Here is a 20,842-nt window from a genome sequence, read left to right as displayed (position 1 = left end):
GTAACTCTCCATACATAACACATTTCCTATGGGAAAATGCTTTCCTGATTTATTAAATTTGGGAAGTTTTAAATATGAATTCTCCAGATTTTATCTTTACCATGATGGCACCGCACTTCATAGTTACTCCTCATTCCTTTGGTTCTCATCTGTACAGTCTCGTAGGACTTATTTCTGAGAGCTTCTGCCCACGCTTTCCAAACACGATGGTCTCTCTCTGACTTAGTTGACAGGAGTGTATTTTTAGGACTTCCTGCTTCTGCATCCCATCTCCATTATCATCGAAAGTCCCCTGAGGGTCAGCGTCTGTGAGAAAGTTCCTATCATCTACTTCATTGTAATTTCTCACTTGTGAGTTTTTCGATGTATACGAAGCCCTGAGTTCCAACAGAAGGACTTCCCACATTCAGAGCATTTCCATGGCTTCTCTCCTGTGTGAACTCTCTGATGCTCACTGAGGGACGACTTCTGAGTGAAGGCCTTCCCACATTCACCACACTTGAAAGGTTTTTCTCCTGAGTGAGTTTTCTGGTGGATCTGAAGTGACGCCTTCCTGGGATAGGCTTTCTCACATTCGCTGCATTCGTAGGGTTTCTCCGTCGAGTGAGTCCTCTGGTGTATGATGAGCTGGGATTTCCCACAAAAGGCTCTCTCACAGAAATTACATTCATACGGTCTCTCTCCCGTGTGCGTTCTCCTGTGTATAACAAGGTATGACTTGCTGCTGAAAGCCTTCCCGCACTCGCTGCACCCGTAAGGCTTCTCGCCTGCATGCGCTCTCAGATGTGCGGTGAGCTGTTCCTTCCTGCCGAAGGCTTTCCCACATTCGCTGCACTGGTAAGGATTATTTCCTGTGTGGATTCCCTGGTGGACGACGAGCTGTGTCTTCATATTGAAGGCTTTCCCACAATCGCTGCACTGATAGGGTTTCTCCCCGGTGTGCATTCGGATATGAACCAGGAGGTAGGACTTACTCCTAAAGGCTTTCCCACATTCGCTGCACTTATGGGGCTTCACCCCCGTGTGTGTCCTCTGGTGCACGACGAATGGCGACTTCAGACTGAAGGCTTTCCCACACTCGCCACATTCATACGGTTTCACGCCCGTGTGACTTCTCTGGTGTAAAAGCAGCTGTGATTTCCAGCTGTACGCTTTCCCACATTCACTGCAGCCGTAAGGCTTCCCTCCCGTGTGAACTTCCTGATGGACGATGAGCTGGGACCTGAAGGAGAATACCTTTCCGCACTCCCCGCAGGAGTAGGGCTTTTCTCCCGTGTGCACCCGCTGATGAGCGTTAAGGTTTGACTTGGCACTGAACGCCCTTTCACATTTGGTGCACTCGTAAGGCCTCTCTCCCGTATGGATTCTGAGATGCACAATCAGCTGGGATTTACAACGAAAAGCTTTCCCACATTCATTACACACACAGTTTTTTTCTATACTATGAGCTCTCTGGTGCTTAAGAAAATAGGATTCTTCATATCCGTGGAACTTATCAGGGTTTTTTCTCAGACAACTTTTGGCTGAAGAGGAGTTTTGTGTCAGCCTTCTTCCATGTGTGTTATACTTATGGATTCTCTGTCCTGAAGGAACACGGGTTCTGCTCAGACGACGTCTTCCGAATGCAGCACAAGTGAAACTTCTCTCAACGTTTTCAAACTCATCTTCATTTTCCTGGCACCATTCCTTCCAGCCTTCTAGGAAAGATAAATATATATACATATATATATATATATTTTTTTTAATTGTCGTTGTAGTTGATGTGGAATTAGAGAGCTACAGAACTGCCATGTAATGAGCTTTTTTTCTTAATAACAGGCCTCAGCCACTGGTTCTAAAGAAATACTGGCCAAACCCAGGCGTGCCATATATCTGAGCTTTGGAGCATGCAGAACTGCGTCAAACAAAATCCCATTATGGATACGGATGGCCAATTAACAGTGATCAAAAGCGGGTCTTTTTAAAAAGGAAGCTTGGGGCCACCCAGGTGGCTTAGTGTGCTGAGGGCCAACTGTGGTTTTCAGCTCAGGTGAGTGGAGCCCATGTTGGGCTTGTGCTTGAGAGTCTCTCTCCCTCTGCTCCCACCCACTCTCCACCCCTCCCATGCTCTCTCTCTAAAAAGAAAAAGAAAAGAAAAAGAGAACAAGGGGCTTAAAAAGCTTAGCCTAGGGGCACTTGGGGGGGCTCAGTAGGTTAAGTGTCTGCCTTCAGCTCAGCTCATGATCCCAGGGTCCTGGGATCGAGCCCCACATGGGGCTCCCTGCTCAGCGGGGAGCCTGCTTCTTCCTTCCCCTCTGCCTGCCGCTCCCCCTGCTTGTGTACTCTCTGTCAAATAAATAAATAAATCTTTAAAAAAAAAACAAAGAAAAACTCAGCTTGCACTTAGGAGTCAATACCATTAATCTTGTATCTGAATGTTACTATTACAGCGGCTTACTCAAAAAGTGAATTCAGAGGATACAGGGTAACCAGCGTATAACATTCAGATAGGTACAATGAGACATTAAAAGTAAGACTGAGTAAGCCATAGGAAATTAGGGGCAAGAGCATTCCAAACAGATGGAAAAGCACATAAAAAGTTCTTGAGAAGGGGGCACCTGGATGTCTCAGTGGGTTAAGCCTCTGCCTTCGGCTCACATCACGATCCCAGGGTCCTGGGATCGAGCCCCGCATCCTGCTCTCTGCTCAGCAGGGAACCTGCTTCCCCCCTCTCTCTGCCTGCCTCTCTGCCTGCTTGTGATCTCTCTCTCTCTGTCAAATAAATAAAAATAAAAATAATCTTTAATAAAAAAACAAAAAGTTCTTGAGAAGGGAACAGCTGTTTGGCACAGTTAAGAAACAAAAAAAATGGGACACCTCATTGGCTCAGTCAGTGCATCCTGCAGGCTGTGAGTCCCGTTGTCAGGGTCATGAGTTCGAGCCCCACATTGGGTGTGAAGCATACAAATTTAAAAAAAAGAAAAATATTTTGAAAAAAGCCTGGGACAGCTAAAACCCACTGAGTGAACAGAGTGGCAAGAACCAAATAGGCAGGCAACAAGTTTTCATCTTACTCAAAGAGTTTTTGTTTTTTTTTAAAGTTTTGTTGTTTTTTTTTTTAATATTTTATTTATTTGACAGAGAGAAATCACAACTAGGCAGAGAGGCAGGCAGAGAGGCAGGCAGAGAGAGAGGAGGAAGCAGGCTCCCTGCGGAGCAGAGAGCCTGATGCGGGGCTCGATCCCAGGACCCTGGGATCATGACCTGAGCCGAAGGCAGAGGCTTTAACCCACTGAGCCACCCAGGCACCCCCTTACCCAAAGAGTTTTAATTAGAGGACATCTTAATTCGTGTTGTGCTTTTCTAGAGGTTTTTTTTTTTTAGATTTTTAAAAATTTATTTGGCCGAAAGAAAGAGAGACAAGTAGGAAGAGACACAGGCAGAGGGAGAGGGAGAAGCAGGCTCCTCGCTGAGCAGAGAGCCCCATGCGAGGCTTGATCTCACATCCCGGAGACCATGACCTGAGCCGAAGGTAGAGGCTTAACCCACTGAGCCACCCAGGCGCCCCTTTTAGAGTATTTTTTTTAAAAGACTTTATTTACTTATTTCTGAGAGAGAGACAGAGAGAGAGAGCATGCACACGCACGAGCAGCAGGGAGGGGCAGAGGGAGAAGCAGGGTCTTCACTGAGCAAGAAGCCCGATATAGGGCTCGAACCCAGGACCCTGAGATCATGACCTGAGCTAAAGGCAGAGGCTTTAACCCACTGAACCACCCAGACGCCCCTCGTGTTGTGCTTTCTAAAGATGTTTGGCTGTTATGTAGAAAATGAATAGAAGAAGGGCTGAGAGACAAACAAGAAAGCCCTTACAGTAGTGCGGGAAGACGTCGTAGTGGTTTGGACTGAACTCCGGAGCCGAGCGCCTGTGGAATGCATCTGGAGAGAACCAAGAAAATCTAAAGGACTGGGTGAAGGGTAAGGTGAGAGAAGGGGAGGCTTCAAGAACTCCAGATTTTAGGCTTGAGAAACAGGAGGTGCTGTTCTCTGAAAGGGAAAATGTTTGGAGGAAAAATGGACTTTATTTGGGATCTGATACACTTGAGATCCCAGTAAATACCTAAATGGAGAGGAGACAGCACATAGGCAGCAGACCGAAATTTAGTGCTCAGGGAAAGGCAAGAGTCAACAACACGTAAAAGGTCTTAAATGCCACGAAGGATGAGATCTTCCAGGAAAGGTAAGCAGATGACACGTGTGGCCAGATAAGGATGAGGCCCAACAGGAACATGATGCTGAGTGTGAGGCCCGCAGGGCACCAAGAAAGATGCACTCGTCAGGGGCACAGCCTCATCGTGTCACTACAGCTGTCCTGTGGGGCCACCAGGGAATATCCTGCCTCATCTCGACCTCCCGATAAACCTTCTCTTCCCACTCATGTGGCAACAGTTAGCATTATGGTTTGTGCCTCAAAGTAGGGCCACTCAACTCAAGGACACGGGTGAGAATACCAAGACCAGTGGCTAGTAGACTTCTCAGGCTTGAATACATGTTCAGACAACTTTCGGTTGTTGGTATTGGCTTCACAGAATTACTCAGAAAAAAAGAAGACAGACTGGAAGCTTGTTGGGTATTTTTTTTAAAATATTTCATTTATTTATTTATTTGAGAGAGAGAGACAGAGGTAGCAAGAGAGAGCATGAGTGGGCAGGCAGAGGGAGAAGCGGACACCCCACTGAGCACAGAGCCCAATGCGGGGCTCAATCCCAGGACCCTGGGATCATGACCCGAGCCGAAGGCAGACGCTTCACCAAGTGGGCCATCCAGGTGCCCCAATTGTTAAGGTTTTTTTTTTTTTTTTAAGATTTTACTTATTTATTTGACAAAGAAAGACACAGCGAGAGAGGGAATACAAGCAGGGGGAGTGGAGAGGGAGAAGCAGGCTCCCCACCGAGCAGGGAGCCCAATGCAGGGCTCGATCCCAGGACCCTCAGAATGCGACCTGAGCCAAAGGCAGACCCTCAACTGACTGAACCGCCCAGGCATCTGCGCTTGTTAGGTTCTAAAGGAAACCTAAGCCTGGTCTGACAACAGCCTATGATTCTGCAGCCCCAAACACGCCCAAATCCACACCAACAGACCAGACCATTCTCCCCAAGTGTCACCTTATCCCTGGCCGTGCAGGACAAAAAGAAAAGACTGGAGTGAACAGGAAAGCATGCCAGTGCTAGGGCAGGAAGTCGTCTTTGACTTTCTTTCTCAAAGAGGACGGCATGGGACGGGCCAGTGAGGCAGTCTATCCTGCCTCCCTCCACCCCTCTGCAGAGGGGCTTCTGGGATGGCTTCTGAACCCTTTGCTGCTGCTGTACGTGTCTAGAACAGTCCAGTGTGTCTTGTAACCCCATGTCAGTTCAGACTGTGCAGCCACAGCCACACCAGTCTGAAGGCACCACACACATCTCAAGAAATCCTGGGCTCGCAACTGGACTCAGGTCCACAACAAGAACACGTGCTGCCCGGGCTGGAGAGGGGACGATCAGCGTACATGCGGACACCCGCGTTTTTGAAGCTGCACAGGTGGAGAGAAGAGCCTGCGTGCGGCACACTCCAAGGCAGCACTCACACCATGTACTGCACAGCCACAGGAACTTCCCTCCTTCCATGCACCAGCCCTGGCCGGTAAGGATAGTCTGTGTGCTCCCCCAGGACCCGTTCCCGCCCCCCGCCTCGTGGCCAGTTCAGGCGCCGGCAGGTCAGCTGTAAGACAACATGCCGGCAGACTTCTAAGACCAAGTCTGGGGACTGGTGAAGGGGAGTGTGGGGAAAGAAACAGGACTTATCCCTGAGTCCCACGGGGTCTGTGTGTGGCGCCTGGCAGGGAGGAACCCACCAGGACAAAGGAAAAGAAAAGCAGAGCATCTGGGGTGAGAAAAAGGAGGCATGGGTCGCTGACATCACCAAGCTGCTTGTTTCCTTTGTTTAAGGAAATTAGCTAGTTATGTACGCATATATCTAACGCATCATGAGGGCTAGAGCGGGAGTCTCAAGCAGACCGCACTGAGTGCAAGCTCCAAGCCTGGCTCCATCCCAGGACCTTGAGGTCAAGACCTGAGCCGACATCAAGACTGAGCCACCAGGCGCTCCTGACATCACTAAGCTTCTGAATTCAGCCACTGTGCAGCGGCGTCCTGCGGCAGACAACGGTCATCTGAGACTATAAACTCCCAATTCCTTACTCTGGTTGAATCAGAAACGTAAGACACTGTTTATTTTTTCGGACTGGGGACAGGATGCTTATGAAAATAAATCCAGCAGGAACAGCTAAGGAGAAGACCAAGAACTTGAGCTGCCCGCGCCCGAGGGAAGCGAATCAGTTGGCTGACACCCGAGTGACGGGAACCCCAAAGACAGAATGGTGGCAAGGCCGCAGTGGTACCAAGACCCGCCGCGGAGGCGAGCTGGAAACCCGCGGAGCGAGCCCAAGCGCGAGAGCCCTGTGAGGAACGCGGGGAGCGCCTGAGAGTGAAGAGGGCGGAGGCCCGGGGCTCTCTGCTAGCAGGGAACCCATGGCAACCTCGCACCAGAGCGCAGAAGGCAGAGGCCGGGGGCACCAGGGGGAGTCACCGCGGGGTGGGAGAACGCTCCGCGGAAGAGCCCTCGGCGGCCCGGCGGGAGAATGGGCGGATGCGGGAAGAGCGCCTCTGCGGGTGGGGGTAGCGGGTGAGGGGCAAGCCATAGGGTGGCGGGGAACGCAGGTGCAGGCGTCTCGTCGCGACCCAGTGGTACGGGGGGCTGGCTTTCAGCACCATCGGAGAAGAGCCCAAGAAAGCAAGAGCTCTAAGGTCGGTGCGAGGAAAGGAGGCAGCGTGGTCTCCTGCGCGCAGGCCGGGGAAGACGAGGCGTCTCCCCACGGGAGGCAAACGGGGCAGTCGGCGGAAGGGACAGGAACAGCGCAAGCCACACGATGCCCGTGGAGATGAACTCTGGAGGCGCGGCTGGCTGACGCCACCCGTGACCTCGCAAAGGAAAGCAACGAACCCCAAAAGCGACATCCTGGCAGAGCGCGGGTCACATGGGCACGCCCGCCGCTCAGGCCCGGGAGAGGACAGCGCGAGCGTGGGCCGAGCCGCGGTCCTCCGTTTCCCGGAGCAGCGGCCGGGACTCCTCCCCGGCGCCCCGGGGTCCAAGGGCTTGGAAGCAGACCTTCAGCGCAGCACTGCCTGAGCTCCACGCCCACAGCCCGGCTTCCTGGTCCCCGCGCACCCACCTGGACAGCTCTGACGGGAAACTTGGGCATTTATTATCCATGGCTCCTCTCCTTGCTCCAACTTGAAGATTAAATCGGGTTTGGTACCATGATACCCTGTTGGTGGAAAATCATAAAGGATGTGGGCCAGGCTGCTGGGGACTAAGGGACCCAGAACTACACAATGAACTGCTTGCTCGCACTTGGGGGAAAGACCGCAGTGAGGATGAGGGCCATATAGGGACTCGGAGTCTTTACTCTCTGACGTTCAAGCCCATAACCGTGAAGTACTTTGGAGACCTCAGGGCAGACCAACAAAAGAACAAGGGTGCCAATTCGCAACGTGCAGCCTGAGATCACAGAGAAGCCGCACTTACCCAAAGACACCAGGTGGCTATAGTTCTCCAGGATCACGTCCCTGTACAGGTACTTCTGCGTCGAGTCCAGCAACTGCCACTCTTCCCAGGTGAACTCCATAGATATATCCTTGAATGACAATAATCCCTGGAATAATATACATCCCATTCAATCGGGTACAATCACATGAGGTGACACGGAACAGATGTACAGTAACTGGGAAAGCAGAAATGTTCCTCCCGACTGCCTCCTGTGCCCAGGTCAGCACTGACTTCCAGAATGAAAACAAAACAAAACAAATGAAAACAAAACAAAAACCAGGGCACCTGGGTGGCTCAGTCAGTTAAGCATCTGCCCTTGGCTCAGGTCATGATCACAGGATCCTGGGATGGAGCCTTCTGCTGGGCTCCCTGCTCAGCATGGAGCCTGCCTCTCCCTCTTCCCCCTGCCCCTCCCCCTGCTCATTCCCTCACTCACTCGCTCTTTAAAATGAAAAACCTTGAGCTTCCATGTGCCACATATTGTTTTTGGTCCTGAACATTTCAGGATGAACACAACCAACTTCTGCCCTCAAGAAGCTTCCAGTTTTGGGATGCCTGGGTGGCTCAGTTGGTTGAGTATCTGCCTTTGGCTTGGGTTGTAATCTTGGGGTCCTGGGATCGAGCCCCGTGTCAGGCTCCCTGTTCAGTGGGGAGTCTGGTTCTCTCTCTCTCCTGCCCCCCGCCCCCGCTCATCTTCAGGGAATCTCTCAGAAAATAGAATAGAATAGAATGGAATAAGATGAAAAGAAGCTTCCAGTCTTATAGAGGGAAACAAACAACTATACACGGAGACAAAACAGGTGTTGCAAGTCTTTGATTAAAAAAAAATTATCTTGGGGCACCTGGGTGGCTCAGTGGGTTAAGCCTCTGCCTTCGGCTCAGGTCATGATCTCAGGGTGCTGGGATCGAGCCCCACATCAGGCTCTCTGCTCAGCAGGGAGCCTGCTTCCTCCTCTCTCTCTGCCTGCCTCTCTGCCTACTTGTGATTTCTGTCAAATAAATAAATAAAATCTTTTTTAAAAATTTAGAAAAAAAATTATCCGGGATATATTTTGCCCAGAGATGGAGAGAAAAATTCTAAACACATGGGAAGGTGTGACCCTCTGAACTGCCATCTTGACAAGTGCTCAACCCATCTTGACTCTTACATAGAGTGAGAACTGGGCACAATTAGGAAAAAAAAAAAAAGGCCAAACAGATAAACTCCTAGCCTTCCTTCAAGAAAATAAGGGGCCCATTACCCATTAATGAGGTCGACCAGGGTTCACTCCTGCACAGACCCTGAGCCGGGAGCCAGTGCTGCAGAGCTGCAGATGCCGAAGATAGGGCGGGCCGGGCGCGGCAGTCCCTACCGCAAGTTGTGAGGCAGTTCTGTCTGTTCAACCTCTCAGTGAGGCTCCTGACAGCTCTGTGAACCTCCCAAAATGCCTGTAGTAAGTTCCTCTCCCAGGACCAAAAGAAACTCCTAACAAGCTACAGGTCCTCACGAGAACAAGCATTTCTGAGGCACCACCGATGGGCCAGGATCGTTCCACGTGCTGGGGGCTCAGCCATGGACACGGTCCCTGGACTTGGTGCATTTCCGTCCTTGCAGGGGGAGGTGACAGTAAACACAGAACCACCCAACAAGCAGGTGGTGACAGCACTCTACCAAGACTCAGGCAGGGTAAGGGGAGAGAGTCCAGGGAGGCAGGCGCAGGCGGATGGAGTGATCAGGAAGCTCTCTGGTAAGGGACTACCTGGGTAAAAACCCAACCGATGGGAGAATTATACCAAGATTTGTGCAGAAGAGCCTTCCAGGAAGCATGAAAACAAAGGCCCAGGCCTTCGGGGCTCACAGCGTATGGTAAGGACTTGAGATTTCATTCCAAGTGAGGACAGGCCACCCCAAGGCCTCGAGCAAGAGTGGCATGCTCTGATTCCCACCCAAAATCATTCTGACTGCTGTAGAGAAGGGACAGTTCTGGATCTGGGGGCGATGAAGGTAGCTGGAGCCAGAGTGGGAAAACTGGAGTAATATGCAGTGCTTGGACTGTGGGCATCAAGTGAAGACAGAGCAGACAACATCCTGACCGGAGATGACCGGCACACAGAGATGGGTGTTGAGGAGGACAGCAAGGATCCCGGCCAAGTAAACTGAAGACGCTGCCCTTTAACAAGGAGAGGGTGCCTGAGGGATGAGCAATGAGGGGATTGAGGGGCTGCAGAAGCAGCTGGACAGAATTCCCTGACGCAGGCCACTGGGGGAAGGGAGGGAACATCTGGGACAACCATCTGGGTGTCCACTGAGCCCACAGTCAGGAGGAACTGGTCTGTGTTCAGGGATTTCAGTAAACCAGGAATCTGGTATCTGTTGCCCTCTGGGAACTTCTGAAGATGGAGGCTTCTGGAACATTCTGTAAAGGCAGCTGAGAAGTGAAGTACAGAGATTCCTGGATTTGAGCACCCCTGACAGGCTCCTGACGCAACAGCACTGGCTGCAGACAAAGAGACCCAGGAGGGAAGAGACAGTGAGTGCAGTTCTGGGGGAGTCTGCAGGGGTAAGTGAGAGAATTGCTCACAACATGGCGATACAGCATATGGTCACGTCTCAGGCCCTAAGCACCTGCCTGGTGCTGAGCACCACCCACCTGACAAGAGGAGCTTCTCTGGTCTAAGCACTGGGCTTCCCAACCCAGGAGACAAGCTCCCCATCTCTCCTCTGCGGCCTGTGTGGGGAAGAGGAGGAGGAGGAATTTAGAGTGTAGACTGGAGGCCCAAAGCCCAAAAGTGCCCAGAGAAGATGAGACCAGAACATCATGAGTGCTCACTAAGACAACCCCTGCGGCCAAGGAAAGGGAGAGTGGACAGGCACGTCTGAGGCTGTGTCGGAGAAAAATGAGGCTGTGACTTCCTGCATTATGTTCCCACCCAGGCCACTTGTCAAATCAGCGACTTTTCAGCAGAGGAGAAACCCAAGCATGACACACCACGTGATCATGTAAAAGCTTAAGGCAGATGCCACAAGAGTGAACACAGACCAAAGCGGCTGAGTATGGAGACGGGATGGAAGAAGAGAGTGAGAATAAACTGTGAGGCTTATTTTAAGCTTTTTACTGTATTGTGAACTTGATAAGCATAAAAATATAGAGAAACCATTAAAAAATTTTTATTGGTCGGGGCACCTGGGTGGCTCACTGGGTTAAAGCCTCTGCCTTCGGCTCAGGTCATGATCTCAGGGTCCTGGGATTGAGCCCCGCGTCGGGCTCTCTGCTCAGCGAGGAGCCTGCTTCTTCCTCTTTCTCTGCCTACCTCTCTGACAATTTGTAATCTCTGTCTATCAAATAAATAAATTAAATATTAAAAAAAATTTACTGGTCAAGAATGGTAAAGACATGAAGAAATTAGAAATAGAAAACTATTAAGAGCAAGAGAGAATCCATAACTCTAAGATAAAGATTTTTAAATATATGAGATTATAACATAGAGGCAGTTCTACAGTATGCAGCAAAGAATCACCCCTGTGTGAACGGCAAACCCACAGGGAATCCGGGGAGAATGGCGGTGGGGCACGACACCTTTGTCAGCAACACATAAGAAAGAACACCAGGCACCTATCAAACATAGTAGCAGTTTCACATGTTTACTGTTTAAGAAATAATAAAATGACAAGATATCACTTTACCTGGGAAAAGACCTGGTGTTTGGACATAAGAGGGGCTGCAGCTGATCATACAGTGGTGGAAGGAGGGCTGTGTGAAGCCAGACAGAAGGCTCACACTGTTCCCTACCAAATCCATGGTGCTGAATTCATGTTTTTAAAGCAAACATGGTGGCAGACCTGAAGATATTTGTTCCAGGAGGGCCTGGGTGGCTCAGTGGGTAAGCCTCTGCCTTTGGCTCAGGTCATGATCTCAGGGTCCTGGGATCGAGCGGGGCATCAGGCTCTCTGCTCAGCAGGGAGCCTGCTTCCTCTTCCCCTCTCTCTCTGCCTGCCTCTCTGCCTACTTGTGATCTCTCTCTCTGTCAAATAAATAAATAAAATCTTAAAAAAAAAATTATTCCAACAAATTTTAAAACTTAGAAGAAATAAAAATTCTTCAAGAAAGTAGAAAGGGGGCGCCTGGGTGGCTCAGTGGGTTAAGCCGCTGCCTTCGGCTCAGGTCATGATCTCAGGGTCCTAGGATCGAGTCCCGCGTCGGGCTCTCTGCTCAGCAGGGAGCCTGCTTCCCTCTCTCTCTCTCTCTCTCTGCCTGCCTCTCCATCTACTTGTGATCTCTCTCTGTCGAATAAATAAATAAAATCTTTAAAAAAAAAAAATTAAAAAAAAAAAAAGTAGAAAGAACCCAAGTTGGCCCAGAAGGAAGTAAAAAAAGCAAGACTGACTAATCCATGATCAGAAAATACACAAAAGTACAACCGAAGGTACACCCTCTGGTCCAGAGAGGCTGCGCGCCCACACTACACCGGACAGTAAGTTCTATCGACATTGCAGGGACATCAAATTCCCATCATGCCTCCCCCGACGATGTGCCCAGAAGCCACAGGATGCCCTACAGCGCATGGCACAGACTTGCACAACCCCACAGACAAATCAGGCAACTACAGCATGAACTGCAGTCTTACTCATTTCCATTAACTCCGATCAAAGTATCCGAATAAAAATACTATTAGAGTACAAGCCCTGCACACACATACGGAGCAAACACTTCAAAGAAATTTCTCTAAAAAATTAAAGCATGGTCCAAAATTAACAACAACAACAAAAACACAAAAAAACCCATCCATGAAATAAGCCACATCAGTATACACCAGAGAACAGCCAACCAATCTTCTCAATGGATGAAACAAAGTAATGCGGTGAAACTCAACCCTTCTAAAACCCCAGCTCTTCCCAGGTGAGTCAAGTGCTGGGTGTTTCCATCGCTGGGAGCATCTGTCCAGCCTGAGAACAGGCCGGAGAGCCTCTGATGCCCCACAGACAGCGGGCTTTCCCTCTGGTGCATGTGCAGAGGCGGTGAGCACAGGAGCCCGGCTGGCCTGGCGGACGGATTCTCCCAGTCTCAAGGCACCGAGGACACAAAGAACCATAGAGAAGAGCATGCAGTAACCGTCCCCACCCTTCCCACTGAGACCCCAGGTAAACGCACCACAACAAAAGTGGCACCCCGGCACCTATTTGACGACATCATCAGTCATCTCCCTAACTGCGTGGCAGAGGAAAGGGGAAACACTCTGGTGGAAGGTAACACTGAACTTTGGTCTCTGTGGTTGTACCAACATAGGCATAAAATAGAAACTTGTAAGACATGTGAAGAGGCAAGAAAACAAGACAACCGACTCACAGATGACCCAGAAGTTAGCAGACAACACTAGAAACAACTGTCATAAGACACACTATTACAAATACTTAAAAGTATAGAAGTATACAATAGATTGCAAGGAAATTAGAAATTTATTTTAAAAAACCCAAGGAGACACTGAGAAATAAAGACCGGATATCATATTAACCGAGCATCAGCACAATGGCTGAGTACAGGACACCCATCCTTGGGAAGACGCTCCAAGCAAAGGTGACAAACCACCACTGGCCTCTGCTGACAGGGCACAGAGCCATTTCAGCGCGTCAGGAAAGCGTCTGGTCGTGTTCACCGAACTTAAACACACACACACACCCATCACTCCTAGACATATGCCAGGTGGCTGTCCACCGGGAGTGAGAGTCTGCGCCCTCGGGAATGTTGGCACTGAGACTTCTGTGCCGGTCGCGTGGGGACAGAGCTGCTGCTGCTCTCTGAACAGGCAGAGGCCAAGGACACTGCTCAGCGTCCTGCGATATACAGGACAGTCCTCCACAGCGAAGAGTAACTCAGTCCACATGTCAACAGTGCTGAGGCCGAGAAGTCCTGGTGTTTGCCCAAAAGAAACGAGAACTGATGTCCCTCAAAAGTCGTGTAAAAATGTTTATACCAATGTTACTCATAACAGCCAATGACCAGACGCAGCCCAGTGCTGGGGATGACTGTGTCTGTGACAATTCCACAACACAGCAGATAGATTATGACAGTCATACAGCAGAGTCTATCATACAACTTGGACGTCAGTCACAAACTGTGCTAAGAGAAGCCAGATACTTTACTGTACAATTCCAATTAAGTTAAAAAAAGAAAAAAAGGCAAAGTTAATGACGTTGCAACAGGAGCAAAAATGTATAAATAAAGCAGTGACCCCTGGGGGTGGGGTGGTGTCGACGGGGAGAAGAATGGAAACTGCTAGGCTGCTGGAATTCTTGACTTTGATTTGCCTTCAGCACATGCTCTGATTCTGTGGTGTGGAAGAATATTTGGTCATTCAGATGTCTAAAACGTTTCTCATATGTATTCGGTCTTCATCCATGGTTTCCTGGTTCAGAGCTCCTAAAACCCTTGGAATTCCCTAAGTGTGATCACGGTATCTTTTGTTATTTTAACGATGCAACTTCTGGAAAGCCCCTAGAGGTACCCGACCAAACGGCAGCTGGTTCCTAGCAGAGTGTCCCCCATCTCTGGGTACACAGTGACAGAATGAAGCTGAATTCTCAGACAACCTGCTGGTGTCCAAGAGCTGCGTGATGCTGTGTGTAGGGAAACTGCACCCCCAACCCTCTCGCTGGAATTGGGTCCAGGAACCTAAAAGAATATAAACACTCTACTTAAGGTTTATACATTTTACTGTAATTTAGAACTCAATTAAGTTTTTAAAAAGCCAAAAGAAGCCACAAATGGATATATATGTATAAAATCGTCACAGATACAACTACAAATGTATTTTTTTGCATGGGGAAAAACAGAAATAATGTTACATAGTGTGAAACCCATTTATGAAATAACCCAAACAAACCAAACATTTTAAGGATACAAACGGCTATAGGGGCGCCTGGGTGGCTCAATGGGTAAGCCTCTGCCTTCAGCTCAGGTCATGATCTCAGGGTCCTGGGATTGAGCCCCACATCGGGCTCTCTGCTTAGCAGGGAGCCTGGTTCCCCCTCTCTCTCTGCCTGCCTCTCTGCCTGCTTGTGGTCTCTCTCTGTCAAATAAATAAACAAAATCTTTTAAAAAAAAGTATATAAACGGGTGTAGACAAACATACATAGAAAGATCTAGAATACAGACCAAATTGACTATCTCTGAGGGGAGAAAAGGGATTAGGACAGTAGGGTAACTGAAAGATTTAACTGTGTTTTGGGGCACCTGGATGGCCAAAAGAAGCCACAAATGGATATATATGTATAAAACTGTCACAGATACAACTACAGATGTATTTTTTTGCATGGGGAAAAACAGAAATAATGTTACATAGTGTGAAACCCATTTATGTAATAACCCAAACAAACCAAACATTTTAAGGATATAAACGGCTGTAGGGGCACCTGGGTGGCTCAGTGAGTTACGCCTATGCCTTGGGGTCAGGTCATGGTCTCGGGGTCCTGGGATCAAGTCCCGCATCAGGCTCTCTGCTTGGCGGGGAGCCTGCTTCCCTCTCTCTCTCTCTCTCTGCCTCTCTGCCTCCTTGTGATCTCTCTCTCTCTCTGTCAAATAAATAAATAAATAAAAATCTTAAAAAAAAAAAAAAAAAAGACTTAACTGTGTTCTAAGAGAATGCAGAAAAGTATCATATATGTCACCAAAAATTAAAAGAGATAGGAATATATCCAAACATGTGCAGAGTTGTTCATGGTTTCAAAGTCTGTAACAGTGACAAGCTCAACAACCTAAATTTCCACCAACAAGAGAATAGCTAAATAAGAATATGGTACATTCATCTTATAGAGACATTTTCAAACTGTAGAATAATTATACACAGTACGATGCAATTCATAAAAACAAAACTCTTCCGGGGCACCTGGGTGGCTCAGTGGGTTAAAGCATCTGCTTTCGGCTCAGGTCATGATCTCGGGGTCCTGGATCGAGCCCCACGTTGGGCTCTCTGCTCAGCGGGGAGCATGCTTCCCCCTCTCTCTCTGCCTGCCTTTACTTACTTGTGATCTCTCTCTCTGTCAAATAGATAAATAAAACCTTAAAAGAAAATTATGTAAAAAAAAACTTTTCCAATGTTTAATTAAGCACACCTAAAATTCCACACCATCACTATAATATTCATAAATACTTTTAGTTATTTTAAAAAATGTAAATGTATTTGTGTCTCAAAAGAATACAAAATTTCATCAGATCAAAAGCTGAGGCCTGAGAGCAGGAAGCACGAAGCCCTAGTGGTTACCAGCTGTGGGACCCAGGAGGTGAGTCCACAGGCTTAAACGCCCATCAGTGGAGAAACAGTTCAATAAAATGTGGCCCATTTGCACTGCAGGATCATAAAATGGAGCTATTATAAAAGTAAACGCCCATCTATAGGTACTGCCATAAAGAAATCTAAACTAAATGTAAAGGAAATGGCAACCTGCACACTCATAGAAGAGAACAAAACATAAAATCTTGTTTCCTGTAGAAAGAGTCTGGATGGAAACCCCCAAGCTACTGACTACCACTTTTTCAAACTTTTAGGTATTTTTTTAACTTTAAGTAGGCTCCATGCCAATTTGGGACCTGGCTCATAACCCTGAGATCAGGAGCCTGCTACTGACTGACTAGCTCTTGACAGTACAGGAAGGAAATGATAACCAAATGGCTTTGGCTGCGTTACTTAGAATCCCATTTTCTAAAAGGAAACAATTAAAATTTTTTATATTAAAGAGGAAAAGCAATAAAGCCATTTCCATACTAAAATGCAAAACAGCCACCAGGGTACATGATCATACATGCAAAATGTAGAGAAAAACAATGGGAAAGTTCTATAAGAAACCATGGATGGTAATCTTTTCTGGGGAGCAGAACAGGAGGGGTGAAGAACTCTTACACTTACACTGACACATTTGTGTCAATAAAAATAAGAGGGAAGGGAAAGAAAGGAGGAGAAAGAGGAGAAGGAAAAGGAGAAGGGAGAGAGGGCTGGGGAGAAAGGATGAGGTGTGTAGGCAAGAGCTGGTCTACAGAGATGAAGCGATGCGGGCTGGAACAATAAAGAAGGCAGGAGAGTTAAAGTGTAATGCATGTGCTCGCGCACGTGCGCACACACACACACACACACAGAAAATAATAGAGCGAATATGCTAAAATGTTGACAATTCTGGGTAAAGAGGTTTTTAAAGATTCCATTTGTTCACCCATCATTTGACACAGAGAGAGAGCACAGGCAGGGAGAGGGGCAGAGAGCCCGATGTGGGGCTTGATCCCAGGACCCCAGGACCACAACCCAAGCCAAAGGTGGACACTTAATGAACTGAGCCACCCAGGTACCGCTGTACAAGAGTTTTTTATACCAATCTTATGACTTCTTTAGTTTCAAAATTCTTTTGAGGTGAAGTAAAATTAAAAACTCCTAGGGCTTTCCAGTATGAGCCTTTCCCTTACTTCAATGGCCCTACCAGTCTGGCCCCAGCTGCCGTGCCATCCCTCTCCACTCCAGCCACAGGCTTTCTTTCCATGACAGGCGGCTGCAGCTTGCTTGGAATACGACCCTAGAAATAAAAGTCTGGAAGGCTTCCTCCACCACCACCCCCAGCATCCCATGATCGTCAAGTCATCACTCAGACGTTATGTAAATGTCGCCTCAAGAAGGGGTGCCAATCTAAAGCAAAACAGCCACTCAGTCGCTCTCCTTCCCGTGCTTCAACACTCACGTCTCTGTCTGTTTACGATGCTCCTCGGTATGTCTGACCATCTCCCATACCCAGCATGGGGCCATGGACCCTGTCAATCTTGTCCGTCCCAACATGCCCTAGAAAAATTATCTGGTGTAATAATCAATTAATGTTTGTTAAATTAACATGTGCACTCAAAAACAAGGAAACGCTATTCACATTAAAATGTAAGAGGCATAGGGCCGCTTGCGTGGCTCAGTCGGTTAAGCGTCTGCTTTTGGCACAGGTCAAGATCCCAGGGTCCTGGGATTCAGCCCAGGGTCGGGCTCACTGTTCAGTAAGGAGCCTGCTTCTCCCTCTCCCACTGCCTGCTGCTCCCCTTGCTTGTTCTCTATCAAATAAAATATTTTTTTAAAAGAAAATGGAAGAGGCATTAAGAGCACAAACTCTGAAGATACTGCCTTGCTTGAATCCTAGCTCTGCAACCCTAGTCTCCTTGGATCCTTTACGAATTTGGGACCATGAACAGGCTTCCCAGTTTCTTCCCCTATAAAGTGGGGACATACTTGCCCCATAAGGTCATGAGACTTTAACAACTTCATACACATGAAATGCCTAGCTAAGAATGGTACCCACTAATACTATCCAATAGTTTTAAAGTCTTCATTTAGTCTGTTTACTTACTTATTCTTCATGAGGTATGACTCTGCTCATTTCCTTTATCTTTATTTATTGCTATTGTAAATACAATGTTTTCTCTCACTGTATTTTTCATATGGTTTTAAGAATAAAAATATCCTGGGGCACCTGGCCAGCTCAGTTATTAGAGCATGCCACGCTTCACCTTGGGACTGTAAGTTCAAGTCCCACATTGGGCATAGAAATTACTTAAGAAAATAAAATAATGAAAAGACCCTTAATTTTAAAGTTAATTGTCTGACTCATGTCACTCCGTGAACTGCCTTGTTCCTGGCACCCATACTCTTCTTTTCACACCTGAAGCATCATACCACTTAAAAAAGGTCTTTATTGTCACTAAATTTTTTGTCAGTAAAAAAGCTCTTTATTGGCATTAGACAATATGTCTAATGAAGAAATTGTCTTGAAGAAATGAAGAAATCTAAAGAAATTGTCATTTCTTTACATTCCACCGTTCACAAACTTATGCAATCCAGTTTGTAACACCTCTCAGGAAGTGACCATTCCAACATTCTTTCTGGTACGGAAAAATTGCTTAAGACATAAATACGCAAAGCACCGGGGCAGTTCAATCATTAAGTGTCTGCGGTGGGCTGAGGTCATGACCTCAGAGTCCTGGGATTGAGTGCCAAGTGGGGAATCCCTGCTCGGCAGGGAGTCTGCCCCTCCTTGTCTCTCCCCCTCTGCCCCTACTAGCATACACTCTTTCACTCGCTCTAATAAATAAAATCTTAAAAAAAAAACGACTTATAAATACCCAAGTTCAAGAAATACTGTTTGTCTCATGAAATAATTCTCTGAGGGATTTCATATCACAGCTTTTATGAAGTTCCCTTTTCTCAAATTTGCAGGGAAAGAGCCACTCTCCAAACTTCCACCTCTCTTGCACCCCAGGCCTTGTGCACCGCCGTCCTTGTCTTTGCCACAAACCCTCCACTTCTCAGGGCTCTATTCCCTCACACCCTGAGCCTCCACTTGCACAGGGACCTTTAATCTGGGTATTTCCAGGTGAGAACTCCCACTTGAGCTGCAGACTCGGTGCAGGTACCACACAGCCAACGCCTACACAGCGGCACCCTTTTCCTGGACGCCTCTCTTAACCGTGCTCCCGGGGGGAAGCATCGCCACCCGTGCAAGAAGTCAGGAGTGCAGCCATCACCTGCTGACCCCGCCAACCGATGGCACAGCCCCGCCGGTCCACGGCCCTCCCCCGCTCCAAAACTGCTCCTTCCTGCTTCCGTAACAAGGACCCTCACTATCCTCAGGGTTCAGGGTCCGCGGGCAATAAAGTGTAACTTCGAGGGTGCAGAAACCAGGAACGTTTCTGGAGATCAGAGACGGGGAAGGAAGCGAGGGGAGGGACACGCGAGTTCGGGCGCTGGCGGTGACGGTGAAGAGATGGCTGTGCCCGTCCTCAGCGCCCAGTTAGTTTTAAAGACGAGAGCAACCCTACTTACCCAACACGAAGCTGTCCGGAACGTGCCGGCCATCCCGCGCTGTTCCCTGCAGGCTGCGGAGCAGAGAACCGAACCGTGAGGGTCTCCCTGCTGGCCTCTTCCGCGCCCACCCACGGGGGCCCTCCCGCCCCACAGAAGGAGGGTCCGGGGCGGAGTCCCTCACAGGGACTCGGCCTCCAGGCCTGCACACAAGCATCGGAGCGGCCCTGACACGGGAGACCCCGAGTCCAGGCTGGCTCCGACCACGCCCCAGACCTACCGTGGGGGCTCAGCCGGCCAAGCTGCTAGTCTGCACAGGACACTCCGGGCGGGGGCTCAATCTGTCTCTCCGCCCGGTCTGGAGCCACAGAAATTCAGAAGACCCCGGGCCCGCTCCGGTCCACAAACTCCCAAGCGGAAACAGCCCTGGAGGCGGGTACCCCACTACTGCGGCGGGTGCGGCGCAAAGGAAGTACGTCATGCGCGGAGGCACCGGGTAAGACGGCGCCGAAAGAAAGCTACACCTCCCAGAATCCTCTGAGGAGGCGTCCGCTTCCCAGCCGGGATTTCCCGGAAAGGCTGACTTGTACAGACTGGCGGAGATTCAGGGGACCCACAGCTCCGGGCCAGGCGCCGCAGGCGGCCTCTCGTCCCCTCGGTCGGGCCTCGCGGCACTCCAGCCTCAGTGCCAGGGCGAACATGCTGAGGCCTGAGGTCAAATAATACGGGGTTCCAATCCCCAGGCATAGAAGAGAAAGATGCTAGCTGCAGGTCACAGGGTCACACGACAGCCCTGCATAGCAGGGCACTGGCCGACGCAGTCATCGTCCCATCCAGGAGAACCTGCAGTAACCGGAAAGACACCGAAGACAGGAACATACTGCCCGTCCAAAATAGATCAAACAGTTCTCTTATTACAATGCAATGAAACTCTAAATAACGTGATTTTAGAAGTCTTTTCTGCCTGAAAAAAGGGTTTTTTTCCAAACAGATTGTTTGTTTTTTTTTTAAGATTCTATTTATTTGTCAGAGAGAGCGAGCACAGGCAGGGGTAGCAGCAGGTAGAAGGAGAGGCAGACTCTCCCCTGAGCAGGGAACCCGAGGCAGGACTCGATCCCAGGGCGTTGTTGGGATCATGACCTGAGTCCCCCAGACGTCCCTCCCAACAGCTTCCTATTCAACAATTATTTTAATGAGATAGGAAAATAAAGACAAAAGTGTAGACAACACTCTATAAGCATTTATGGGAGAAACAGCAGTGATAACAGAAAATCTCACAATCTTGAGTAATTATAAAAATAAACACTAAAAAGGAGTAAATTGAAGTAGCAGAAATGTACTGAAAAGCCAACAAAATAAGCCCAAAGAAGTCAAAGGATATATTAAAGATAAAAGCAAACAACTAGAGGAAATTAGTCAGAAATGAAAAGAC

General features: G+C 48.7%; 2 protein-coding genes across 8 annotated transcripts in view; both read right to left on the bottom strand.

Moving 5' to 3' along the window:
• The window catches only part of ZNF84 (zinc finger protein 84), a 68,267-nt gene extending 48,504 nt beyond the window's left edge, over positions 1 to 19,763 (bottom strand). Inside the window, exons 1-2 of the mRNA XM_046024420.1 lie at positions 19,691 to 19,763; positions 19,432 to 19,484 (exon numbers count right to left, since the gene is read on the bottom strand). The gene's annotated coding sequence lies outside the window, so the exon portion shown is untranslated. The remainder of the gene's footprint in view (positions 1 to 19,431; positions 19,485 to 19,690) is intronic.
• ZNF26 (zinc finger protein 26) lies at positions 247 to 19,774 on the bottom strand. 7 transcript variants are annotated; one of them, XM_046024428.1, is made up of 7 exons: positions 19,691 to 19,774; positions 19,432 to 19,484; positions 17,315 to 17,412; positions 10,251 to 10,328; positions 7,600 to 7,726; positions 7,244 to 7,339; positions 247 to 1,697 (listed from the first exon to the last, which is right to left on the bottom strand). In XM_046024428.1, exons 5-7 carry the CDS (start codon positions 7,697 to 7,699, stop codon positions 346 to 348), a joined length of 1,548 nt encoding a protein of 515 aa, XP_045880384.1. In that variant the 5' UTR covers positions 7,700 to 7,726; positions 10,251 to 10,328; positions 17,315 to 17,412; positions 19,432 to 19,484; positions 19,691 to 19,774; the 3' UTR covers positions 247 to 345. The 7 variants fall into 7 exon arrangements, with proteins under 7 accessions (XP_045880384.1, XP_045880385.1, XP_045880382.1 ...); XM_046024429.1 differs by having other exon boundaries at positions 17,315 to 17,425; positions 19,691 to 19,769; XM_046024426.1 differs by lacking the exon at positions 10,251 to 10,328.
• Positions 19,775 to 20,842: the final 1,068 nt, after the last annotated feature.

This window comes from Meles meles, chromosome 12 (assembly GCF_922984935.1).
Source record: "Meles meles chromosome 12, mMelMel3.1 paternal haplotype, whole genome shotgun sequence".
Classification (NCBI taxonomy): Eukaryota; Metazoa; Chordata; class Mammalia; order Carnivora; family Mustelidae; genus Meles; species Meles meles.
This window is presented reverse-complemented; position numbering and strand designations above follow the sequence as displayed.

Excerpts from the sequence above, each read along its gene's own strand:
- ZNF26 (XM_046024422.1), bottom strand. The coding sequence starts at position 19,464 with ATGGCCGGCACGTTCCGGACAGCTTCGTGTTGG. Across the intron at positions 10,329-19,431 it reads TCCGGACAGCTTCGTGTTGG|GCCGCAGAGGAGAGATGGGG; the intron begins GTAAGTAGGGTT and ends TTCCCCACACAG. Across the intron at positions 7,727-10,250 it reads AGAGAAGCTCCTCTTGTCAG|GGATTATTGTCATTCAAGGA; the intron begins GTGGGTGGTGCT and ends ATATTATTCCAG.